The sequence below is a fragment of the Scleropages formosus genome, chromosome 7, assembly GCF_900964775.1.
Source record: "Scleropages formosus chromosome 7, fSclFor1.1, whole genome shotgun sequence".
NCBI classification, from domain to species: domain Eukaryota; kingdom Metazoa; phylum Chordata; class Actinopteri; order Osteoglossiformes; family Osteoglossidae; genus Scleropages; species Scleropages formosus.
In genome coordinates, this window is record NC_041812.1 from 998,797 (window position 1) to 1,011,419 (window position 12,623).

The following is a 12,623-nucleotide window of genomic DNA, read 5'->3' on the forward strand; positions in this document are numbered from 1 at the left end:
TTTAAGCTCTCACTACACGTTTTGGGTGTTGGTGCCACTTTGGTTTCAGCTGTGTGTACAAGATGAGCAGGATCTTCTCTGGAAGGAAAGACTGAACTACATGAGCTTTCATATTCTAGCAAACTGACATGGTCCAGGAACAACTGTAGAACCACATTTCTGAAATAACTGCAATAACATCTAAAATTGGTGGAAACTGGGAGTTGTCAGGTAGCTATCAGCTGTAGAAATTCCTCCAGCTCAGTCCTTGTGTGTTTTCACACCTTACATTTGTGTGGGATGAATATCGTGCCTCTGGGTTGTTTTCTTTAACACTTGGTAAGTGGTTAAAAACCCTTTTTAGTGCCAAAGATGTTTATTGTGCAGCGAGGAAAAATGAACAGAAATCCCCACTTGCCATATGCCATCACCTACATGAACAGTGTATGTGTACACTACCCTCCATTGAGTCCTTTACACAGTGGCTATGTAAAATAGCAGTAAATAACCTCCCTTCAGTCTTTTTGGAAAGACTGAACTATTTACCCAAAAAAAGGGTATCACTGATAGTGACATGAATGAGGTAAAACAATGAGCTACAGGTGTTAAATGACAAGACCTTTACAAAAATTTGTGAAGGACATTTACATTAATTTAGCAGACACCTTTTCTCCAAGGTGTCATTGCATCAACAGAAGGAGAGAGTTGCATGCTGGAGCAGTCCATTGATCACATACCATGGTATAAAGCAGTGTGTGCATTAGTTGATGTATATAGGTTTTCCACTAGTAAACAAAGGATTAAAAATGAATTTTTTCCTTCATGTTACCATTCACCATTCTCACAAAATAGAGTGACAAATGAAAACCAATTCATTACCAACTTCTCCACTAGTGAGTTTTCCTCCCCACTCCCCAGCATGTGTGCCACTGAACAGGCACTATTTAAGGCCGTCACATCTGTTTTTGCACCATTAAACACAATCCACTAAGTGTTTGTGTGCGATAAATAAAATGCATCCAGTTCAGTGTGTGAGCTTAACAGGAAGGGGGGGTGATGTGCAAACTCCTCTTCTGCTTTGGTGTGATGTGCGACTTGATAAATTCATTAACCTGTCAGCATACACGCCTTTTGGGCTTATCAGATATTCCATTGCAAGTGAAACTATTCCTGTCATGCTGTGTGTGTGTGTGAGCACACATTTCACAACACAGGTTTACTCCATGAACATAAGGAACTGCCCACACCAGTTCTGCATTCAGCGCGATGGATTTGGATATCAGTGCAACTCATTCCAATGAAGTAACTGGTTGTTCCAAAGAAACCAGCTGCTACTTGTTTGCCATTAGATTGCGGCTCTGTGGGGTCAGCCGGCGTGCCGAGCAAGGAGAACAAACACAGAATTGAGAAATTCCTGAAGCAGCTCCCCTAGTTGAAGGAAGAGGTCATTTTTTTTTATTAAAAAAAAAAAAAAGTGTTTAGCTTTAAACCCTCACTGCCGTGGGTCCAAAAACCACTTGTGGCATTTTCTCTAATCCAAATTTCTGTTCTCGTTCTGTTTTCTACAAGCAACACACTAATGGGAGAATAAACTGCTCAGTCCATTTCCAGCCATGGTGTGTTTAACACATTCTGCAAATGAAAGCTTTCAACATGAAAGACCAAGAAATTGTGTGTTTACAAAAAATGAAGAAAAAAAACACCCAAATGCCTGCACGTGTGTGTGTGTGTGTGTGTGTGAGAGAGAAGGTGCAGGGTTGGCTGAGCAGCTTTCCTGCCAACATCGGTAGGGAGGTGCTGGTCTTCATGTGGCGAGCCTTCAAGAGACAATAAGAGAAAGTAAAAGCTGTCGTGTCTCCTAGAGCCTCAGGATGGCGGCGTATTACACTCCGTTTCCACAGAATAGCCAGATTCCTGATCAGGGGTTTCTCTGGAATGTCTTTCAGAGGTGAGCAAAAATCCTGTCCTCGTGTCCACCTGTATACGTAATGATGTAACTCTCCATCGATGTGTTTCTATTTACTTGGAGCAGTGAGTCTCTGCCCTGCAGCTTTAGATTCCCTGTAAAACTAACCTTGTTCACCACCCGCAAGTGGGGCAACAGCAGGTCCTGTGTGGGAGGTTTTGTACATTTTATTCTTCTCACCGCTGCGGTGGTCAAAGTGGACATTCTCTTCTGTGGCCAAGCCTCTGAAACCTAGACGATGAAATTATTGGAATGACTGGTGGTGTCACTGGCTAGCTGATGAACTATTCGAGGTGGTTATTATTATTATACTACCTGCTCTTGCCATGTGCTTTACTTTTTTCATATTTCTGTGTCAGTAGGCCTGGAACATGTATCTTGTTTGCAAGGATTGGTTTTGTGTTCTCAGATACAATGTAGCTGCAGCAACTTTTGGTTCATCTTTCAAACACCCCTCTGTTTTTGGAAAGTCACTTCTTGAATTCAGGCCATGTGGTAAAACACGGTGTGAAATGTAAAAAGTACATTTAAAAACCCACCGTTAAAGACACGAGCAGTGCCAGTAAACAGGTGGGCGGAACCCGGTTCCGGTTGCGGGTACGGGAATTGTGAGCAGTACTGACGTTTACCGCACTTTCCCTTCTAAGCGATTCGAACGCTGCAGTTGCTCTTCAGCAGCAATTCCAGCTGAAGTCGTTTGACTGCTACTGCTGCTGCGCTGCACGATACGTTGTGTCCGTCACAACTACAGCGCTTGCAGGTATTAAGCTCCTTCGTGATTTATCGGAGGCGCTTTATTTGCATTTTATTCTTGGACGTACTTACCCGTAAATCACGTGAAATAATTTTGGGCAGCTGCTACTGTAGTGGTTAGAGCTGCACGCAGCCTTTGGACCCAGAGGTCGCAGGTTTGAATCCCACCTCCAGCTGCGGTGCCCTTGAGCAGGGTACTTACCCTAAATGACTAGCAAAAATGAAAGGGTCATTTTGGTCTTGTTTCGCTTCGGTGGCTTGAAGACTATTCTGAGAACTCCTTTGGTGTCATACGGAGAGTGACGGTAAACCTGTACGTGGGACCTGTTCGTTCACATTTTTCTTCTACTATGATCTTTCTCGTCCGCACAGAGTGGACAAGGACAACAGTGGCTCCATATCCGCATCAGAGCTGCAGCAAGCTTTGTCCAACGGTAACCTGTGTGTGTCTGTCTGTGGTGGTGGTGGTGGGCGGGGGGTTAAATAACCTCTGCAGGTCGAGAAAATGAGCTCGAGTTCCTGGAACTTGCTGAGGGGAAAAGCAGTTTGTGTTCTCCCTCGTTGCCGAAATACTGTACGTTTGCAACGTCACTTAGCCGTCAAAGATGTCGGCTTTTATTCTCTGCCAGAATCGTTCAGAGACAAGTTGCTTTAAATGTGTTTGATAGAAAAGCTGCACAGCAACTTGTCATTTTTGCCGTGGCTCCAGTTTGGTTTTTGTCCTTTATTTTTGTTCTGCAATGTCTTGTACTCAGTTTGCACAACTGACTAATTCCAACAAGTGAATGGAACAACGGGGGGGGTTGTCAACCTTTTTCCATATTTCTAATTTCAAGAAAAGGAAAATGCACCTCAACAAGTACATCTTTCCATGAACAAGCAGCATTACTGAGCCTGTACGACCACTTAGATTCTTCTTAACAGTTGGCTAAAAATCATTGATGCACGGATCAGTGAGCCAGTGTAAGTAGTGTATCTAGCAGCGTAAGTCACCGCGGTGAATAAGGTGTGTGGGCTCATAACACTACATAGAGTGCATTGGAAGTCGCTTTGGACAAAAGTGTCTGCTAAGTGAATAAATGTACATGTAAAAATCCTTTGTTTGTCACAGGCACCTGGACGCCTTTCAATCCTGCAGCAGTGCAGTCAATCATATGTGAGTCCAGTGACTTAGTCTTATTGCGACGCTCATCTTCATTCATTTTAAATCTGTTTTCCATCAGACTCATTTTGTTAGTGAATCGGTGAGTTACTCTCCAGCTAAATGAATATTGTTGAATTTCCACCCTTTGACAAGTTAATAGCCTTGAACGTTCCTGAAAAAGGACTGCAGAACAAACAGTGTGTGAGAATGAGCTTCAACTTGGGTGGGGTGTAGGGTTCTGTCTGAATAATAGAGCACCAAATAGCTCAGAATGTCATCGTGTCAATATTTCATCCGTCTTCAATGGCGACGATAAGTTAAAACAGGACCGAGGCCACAACCTTGGACAGTTAATGACCGATATTGACGCGTAAGACTCGCTTCCTGTGTCTCACTGCATAGATACCGATGTACAGCCATATATCAGCTACACACTGCTGCTGCTAGAAAGTATGTGAACCCCCCCTGTTTGTTTTACCAAAAAATGGTAATCGAATGAGAATCAGTGTTTCTCATGTGACACAACAGGTGTGTACTGACCTGATCCATATGATAATTTAGAGGAAATTGTGTGTTGAACTGAGTAGGTAAGCAGAACCAGGTGTGTAAATCATCATTTAGTCATTGTTGCGTATAAAATATCAAAATGTACGAATATTTGTACGGGGTTCGCATACTTTCTAGCAGCACCGTGTGTGAGCGATGATATGATCTTGACCTGTGTGAATAAGCGCTCCCTTCTCCTACAGCCATGTTTGACAAGGACAAGAAAGGAGGCGTGAACTTCAGTGAGTTTGCAGGTGTGTGGAAGTACATCAACGACTGGCAGAACATCTTCCGCACGTATGACAGAGACAACTCCGGCAGAATCGACAGGAATGAGCTCAAACAGGCCCTTACCGTGTTTGGTGAGTCAGCCGCTCTCTTTACTGCGTTTGGGCTCCGGTTCGTCCGGCTCTAGATGCAGCTTGAAAAACGGAGAGAGAAAAGGGGACACGTGAAAATTGCGAGCTACTTTTGCACATTTATTATTTGGTTCTACGCTAACTTGCTCTTCTTTATGCATTTAGGCTCCTATTAATTTTTGTTGCAGAGATCAACTTATTTTTTCGGTAGAGGAAACGACATTCCTGCCATCGTTTTCCGATGTTTTCACACCTCTCCTCCACGTGTTTTCCTCCATGTGAAGGGTACCGACTCTCCGAGCAGTTCTACAGCACCCTCATCCACAAGTTCGACAGGCAGCAAACGGGACAAATGGCTTTTGATGACTTCATCCAGTGTTGTATTGCTCTACAGGTAAAAAAAAAAAAAAAAAAAAAAAGTGCACAGACACACACACACACGCACGTTATATTGTGTATTTTATCTTCCCCACCACACAATTGACATGAAAAAGCTCCGTTCATCTATTGTATGTACATGTGAGCCTACTGTTTCTTTCATCTAACAGTAATTATACGGCAAAGCCCCCCTGCCCTAGGAAACAGCAGTTTTACTCCTCCACGGTGCGATTTCTCCGCAGAGGCTCACAGAGCTGTTCCGGAGGTACGACACGGACCAGGACGGCTGGCTTCATCTCTCCTACGAACAGTACCTTTCGATGCTCTTGAACGTGGTGTAGCGAGCAGGTCGCGCGACTGCGGTTCTTCTCAAAACCCAAAACGGTCTCATCTCTCTTGGCTCTTGCGGTCGATGAGGGGAGCATCTGTGTGTGGTTGTGCTGAAGAAAACCAGCTGTGCCTTTGTTATACTGTAAATGATGAATAATAATGATGATTATGATGCAGGTGCTTTTCTCCAAAGCGACATACAATGTTAAAATATTTCCATGATCTACCCCTTTATGCAGCTCGCTCATTTTACTGCACCAATGTAGGGAAAGTACCTTGCTGGAGGGTACTGCGCCAGGTGCTGGGATTTGAACCCGGGTCCTTCAAGTGCAGCTCTCAGCACTCTGGCACAAAGGAGCCACGTTAACACCCAGTGAGCAGTGCATTTAGTCACCCGTTTTAGGAGGTTTTCACAAAGTACTTCTCTAATCTGCTGAAACGGTTTTTCGTTTTTCCCCGAAACATAAATAGCAGAGTTATGAGAAGAGGACTCGCTACAGAAAATCTGATTTTATATCTTTTGTTGTCTACCTGTAATGTTCAATCAAAGAAAATGAAAACAAAGGAGTCCTTTAGTGGCTGTGAGCAACCAGCCCCTGTGCCACTTACATTTATTCACTTAGGAGAGGCTTTTGTCCAAAGCGACTTACAACGGATATTATGTAGCATTACTAGCCCACACACCTTACTCACCAAGGTGACTACACTGCTAGATACACTTTCTAGAAGGGGTTACTCATCCATGAAACACACTATGGGGGAACCTGAACAGCATGTTTTTGGACTGTGGGAGGAAACCAGAGCACCCAGAGGAAAGCCACACAGGGAGAACATGCAAACTCCACACAGACTGAACGGGGATCGAACCCATCTTTTCTTGTACCACCCAGGCGCTGTGAGACAGCAGCGCTGCTTGCTGTGCCACCACTTGTCTGCTTTATAGGGAAGAAAGGATCAAGAGCTGGGAAAAGAGCGTCTCAGTCTGTGGCTCACGCTGAGCTCCTTACCTGGAATGAGAGGCGTGTGCATGTGTGCATGTTTCAGTCCTCCACAACCACACCTGTGTATGTGTTGCTGGACGGGCACAGCTCAGATTTGAGTAATTATTGTAGTAGAATACAGGGATCATGAGTGAGATTTTTTTTTTTTTTTGGTCTTGTCAGTTGAGGTTTGATTCTAAGTTTAACACTGTAATTCTGTCCCTTTTTCCCCAAAACATGTATTCTTTTAAACTGTATCTGTAATGATGTAATTTTTTCCAGTGAAGTTCAGATAATTACATGCAAACAATCATAACTTTTTGAATGCAATTTCTCCACTTTTTCCTGATGACACATCAGTTAGTATTTAAGAGAGTCCATTAGCGGACGGGGACACGGGGCCCGGTCTCTGCGTCTCTTGTGTGAAGACAGCCTGTGTGACGCAGGTTTAGACAGCAGGGGGCGCGTTTCTCAAACACTCCTCAGTCACTCGGTTACTACTGTTCATTACTGCTCATGCAAAGGCAGCATCACGGTGGTGAAGAGGCTACTTGGTAGCAGGGTGCAGCCTAACACCCCCACCCCCCCCCCCCCCCCGAGAGCACTCCAGTGCAGGACTGTCTCTCTCTCTCTCTCTCTCTCTCTCACACACACACACACACACACACACACACACACACACAGGGAGCATGCGCAATTATAGAGTCACCAGTTAACCTGAAACACATGTGGTTAAGCCGTGGGAGGAAACCCACACAGATGGAGCTGGATTTGAACCCATGTCCGAACTCGTGGGCTCGGAGCCCTGTGCCACCGGTAAGAGATTGTGTGCCAATAAAATAATCCCAGCAGAAACACATTTACCTGTAGATACAGTCACTGAAGTAACTGGCTCTCAGTGAGTCGACACGAAGGGACAACAGTCCATGTTACCGCAGACGGTGTCGACAGCTGCAGCAGTGTGTCTGTCAGACACGGCGGACGAGTCGGGTTTATCGCAACAGTTCCGGCGCTCCGCACTCACGCTGACGTTTGGCTCGGGAACGACGGCTCTCTGTGTGCGTCAGCATCAGCTCCAGGGGAGGTTCGCACAGGGTGCTGTGCGGACGCTGGAGGTGTCAGTCAGGGATGCCAAGGTCCAGAGGTACCTCTCTTCACGCAGCACGCCAGGTATAGCCTAGGCCACGCCCACATCCGTTCTTGCCCACACCTGCGCGCTTGGCGACAGAAGCAGGTCCTGGCTCCACCTGCACCGCAGCTCCAGCGCAATGAAGCAGCAGCTGGGAGGAGAAGGTGGACAACGAGGGATCCGCCAGGTAGGCGCTGACGGGTGGGATGCAGATCCGTGCAGAAACGCAGAGGGAAATTCCGCCAAGACGGCTCGCGTTACCGTTGGCGAACGGCATCAGACGGGTCCAGAGCCCACTTTTGCAGGACGCACTGATTGCAGGCAGAGAGGGACACGCTGCACGCGCTCCGCCGAGCAAACGTGCCACATGTGGACACAGTGGGCCCGGGGACATCACAGCGAAACAACGACATGTTAAACTTCCACCGCGGCGGGCAGCAGAGCACACTTGTGTACTTAGCGGGGGTCCGGAGAGAAACCACAGCAAAACCGGCGTACATTTGGATATTATTTTGCGAGCGCGCAGTCGAGGGCTGAAATGGGAAGCAGCTGCGCCACTCGTGATTGAAGTGGAAGGAGCGCATCTGTGCGGGCAGCAGCTTCCAAAGGGACGCGGGGCCGGGCTCGCGCTCTTTCGGGGGTCCGTTCATGTTTCAAATGGAAATGATGGAAAGTACAAGTGAGCGAGATGAGCGCCGCGATGACCGCTTCCGATGTACGTATGGCTGTGGCTTCGGTGCAGTTCATCTCCGTACGTTATGGGCAAAAGGCCAGAGCAAATAGAACGGAAGCTGTCAGCTTCTACGAGGAACTCGGGGATTTAAGTGAAGATACGGTCACGCTTTGGTCGAGACCTTCTGTTATCCCGCTCAAATGTGGCCCCGTTGTTCACCTTACACTTTGTACTCTGCACCGTGCAACGGGGCCTGGGCTGCACCGTTGGATGTAGGTTTGACCCCCACTCAGTCAGTGCGGAACTTGTTCTGCCTGTGTTTGCATGCGGTTCCTCCGGGTGCTCTGGTTTCCTCCCACAGTCCAAAGACGTGTCTTTCAGGTGAACGGTGACTCCGAATGGCCTGCGGCACGTTAGTTTCAGTGAATGAGTACGTATAACCCCATCGCACATCCTGTACTCCCGGGATACGCTGTGGGTCATGACAACCCTTCGGTGGAGAGCAGGTAAAGACGGAACAATCTGGAAATGAGGTGTTTGAAAGGGCGACGACTCGCACGGGAGCTGCAAAGCGTCAGATATGACTCCCAAGTGTTTGGATCGCAGACTACGGGCAGCAGCCGGACCTTTGAAGAGCGGCTCCGAGCGTCACCCCTGTTGCACCGTGATTAGGACTCGTGTCATTATGGCCTGCAAGAGCTTCTAGAAGGGTCTCTTTTGTATGAATGCTCATGTGAACATGGCTTCAGCAGACTGCAGCAGAACAGGCCACATCCACGTGTTGCGTTCTAAACTGCCGATTAGTCTCGTCATGATTAATTCACGTACAATCTGCGTCGTAGTTCATAACTGAATAACGACAGGCGGTAGAAGCAGTTTCTCGTTTGCAGTCGGACTAACGGGAGGTAACTGCAAACGATGAACTGCGTCTTTGTGTCTGAAGTTGGAAAAAAATGTGAACAGGTTCTAAATAAATACTCCTATCGGTAAGATTCCTTCTTAATGGAAAGTAAATGTTTGCATTCAGCTGTAATTTAAGATGTTTTACGAAACTGGAAGTGGCTTCTTCCAAAGTTTTACTGATGCTTGTCAAACTAAAAATATGTGTCACAGAGGGATTTAGAACAAACTGTGTTTTTTGTCATCCTATGTGTTTATGCTTTTTTGGACATTCTGATCTACGTTTTGAAACGCAAAAGCAAACGGCATTTTTGACATCTACACGAGCACCAAAAAACAGACATATTCTTGGGAGCAAATACTGATGTGTGTGTGGATGGGTGCGTGCGTGTATAACTATCTTAACTGTAACATTCATTAGAAAATGTTTTTGAAGTCTAGCACTTTGTTCCCTGTTCTGTTTGTTCACTAATGAAAATGTTTTACTGGGAAAAACATTTCTACTCTTTTATGAGAAATCACTAAAGTGCCACATTTCTTCTGACCACCTTCCCTTTTTGTTCCTTTTTACGTTCTTTTCTTCCACAGATTTTCTGGTTGTGAGCCCCACACGTTGTAATTTTGTGGTCTTTCTTGGAGGACAATTTCCGTGACTGAAGGAGTCGGCCCATCACTCCACTCGCCTCAAACTGGAACAAGATGCCACCGGAGCTCCAGCGCCTGGAGAAGGAACCTCAGCAAGTAACGTCGTCCACGGGTTAGTGCCTCCCGGACTGGATCCTTTACCTTCTTAAAGCACCGGCGAGGCTTGCTTCTTCATGTGTTAAAGCGTAACGAAAGATTCCAACTCTTCTTATTCTTACTCAGTTCGTTCAGAGATATCGCATCGTCCCACAGCTGAAGGCGTTTTCATTCAAGAAGCAGCCAAAGGGTGTAATTTGGTGGTCAGTGGTTGCATGGCGGCTGGAGCTCTCCCTGCTGGCAGATGTGGACATCACCTTGTGCTGCTGCAGGACGTTAACCTGACCCTCAGCTACCTTGGGTCACGCAGTTCCGTTCGGGTCTACGGTCTCAAAAGCCTTTGGCCAACAACTGGCCTTGCTGCACTGCTGAACCTCCAGTTCTGCGACAGTATCCACATGGCCCTCGCATACACACGAGACAAGAAACCGATGGCGGGTGACACTTCTCCAGGCTTGAAGCTGAAACCGCGCCGGGCTCTGCTGCCGGACAGCCGGTGGATGGACGGCAGCCTGTGTGGCCGAGTCGAGCGTTTGTTTTTTTTTTTTTTTTTATACAGAAAAAAGACTGATATCCGAGAAAGGAAACCCTCAGATACCCCCCACCCACACACACTGAAAATACTGCCGTTGTGTTTATAAATACCCTCCGCAGACTGTAATTCACAAGCGGTAGCAGCTCCTCAGGCTAAACAAGGCTTATCGTTCCCTCTTTAATTAACCGGGAGATGCTGCCGTTCCACCGCAGCGGCTCTTCCCGGTGCCCGCAGCGTCTGGCCTCATGTTGTCATGGGCTGAGCGTCACCATTCTGACACACCACCGATTTAACAAAAAAAAAGTCACTTCGGCTGTCTGAGCCGCATTTCTCCAGCACGGGGAAGGGCTCCGTGGGTTAACGGCAAACCCTGGGGCAGCTCTTCTGCTACAAGTGCCTGGGATGGTGGGAAATGCAAGCAAAAAAAAAAAAAAACCATTTAAAACATGTACAAGGGGAATGTGAACCTTTTCTTTCTAAATATAAATGCAAACTATTTCATGCTATCTGAGAAGGCTTAAAATAAAAATAAATGGCACTCTTTGGCTGTGCACCCTAATAGTTAGGAACCACTAAATATTTTTTAATGAGGCAGGAAACGTACAGCACAGAAAAAAGAAAAAAGTCTGCATGACGATGGCAGAACGAGTTATTTCAGGAACTGTCTGGTAAGCATCATAAAGTGTCTAATTTTGGCTTATAAAATGTTGAAAAAAATGCAAAAACTTCAATGCGATGAGTCACAGATGAGGGCAGCGCTGGGGAATCTGTCCTGGCCGCGGCACCACGGCACGTCGGCACGTGATGTGGTCGCACAAAAGACACGGCTCGGAAACCGCTTCCTGTCACGGGCGACGAGACGTCTTCTCAGTGCTGCACAACTGACCAAAGGGAAACAGAAGGAGCGGCGACATGTCAAAATCCATGTGAACGAAGTGCTCTGGGGTTCATAAGACGTCTCACTGCAGGTACCCTTTCGAACAACGTGCAAAGGAAACGGAGGCAACCTTTTCGAACCGGGACATCAACTTAACCCTCAGCTGCAATGTTATGATTAGCTGTAAATTGACTTAAAAGTCTGTTTTAATCTAGAATGGTGGGGGTCACTGGGACTTGGACCCCTAGAGGTTCTTTCTTCCTCCTTCGACTTTCAGCTGGGAGATTTTTGTTCCTTTCCTTTGTGCCCAGTAGACATACACATAGCTTTAATCACTGTATGGATAATGTATTACTCTAGTATACTATAGTCAACTGTCATTTGTTTCTTTTATCCCTTTGTTCAGCGCTTTGTGTCACAGTGTGAGAAGACCTCTATAAAAATATAGGTGTAGGTGGCACGGTGGCACAGCAAGTAGCACTGCTGTCTCACAACACCTGGGTGAGGCAAGAGGATGTAGGTTCGATCCCCGCTCAGTCTGTGTGGAGTTTGCACGTTCTTCCCGTGTCTGTGTGGGTTTCCTCCCACACTCCAAAGACATGCTGTTCAGATTCACCTGTAGTGTGTGAGTGACAGAGAGAGAGAGAGTGTGATTGTGTTCCACTGATGTATGGATGAGTGATCCAGTGTAAGTAGTGTATCTAGCAGTGTAAGTCGCCATGGTGAATAAGGCGTGTGGGCTGATAACACTACATAGAATTCATTGGAAGTTGTCTTGGAGAAAAGTTTCTGATAAATAAAGAAATGTAAATACATTCAAATCGAAGTGAGCTGGTGGCTCAAAAAGATGCCAAACTAGCTGAAAAAACTAAAAGACCAAAATCACTTTCCACCTCTTCTTTGTACACTTTTTAAAATAATCTTTGTTTGGCCAGTATTTCCGAAATCGACATTTAAACTCCACCCGTACAGCTGCTTCGAGGCCGAGCCCGTCTTGACACTGCCCTCCCGGCCACTGACCCCCGCAGCCTCCCGCCGCTGCCGCTCTACACACGAGTCCCAGCGCCAGCCCTCCACGTCTCGCGTTGAACCTTTGGTGCCGACGCGCGTCTCTAACCGTCACCCGGGCTTCCTCGACCGCAGCCTGCGTTGCGTGGTTGTGACGCTTCGTCACGCGGACCTCCAGGTCCCCCAAGGTGGGCGAGAGGATTCCGGGCTTCCGCTCGGGTTCCGGCGCCTCCCGAAGGTCCAATTAGTGAGCCGGACACGGTGCCGACGGGGGGCGGACCGCTGCCAGAATCGTGGGCGACGCTGGAATGGGACCGGATTCTCT

General features: G+C 47.0%; 1 protein-coding gene across 1 annotated transcript; it reads left to right on the forward strand.

Moving 5' to 3' along the window:
* Positions 1-1,704: 1,704 nt before the first annotated feature.
* On the forward strand, positions 1,705-5,475 carry LOC108930077 (programmed cell death protein 6-like). Its single transcript, XM_018745117.2, has 6 exons — positions 1,705-1,927; positions 3,071-3,132; positions 3,810-3,854; positions 4,592-4,750; positions 5,032-5,141; positions 5,368-5,475. Exons 1-6 carry the CDS (start codon positions 1,851-1,853, stop codon positions 5,464-5,466), a joined length of 552 nt encoding a protein of 183 aa, XP_018600633.1. The 5' UTR covers positions 1,705-1,850; the 3' UTR covers positions 5,467-5,475.
* The last annotated feature ends 7,148 nt before the right edge of the window (positions 5,476-12,623 follow it).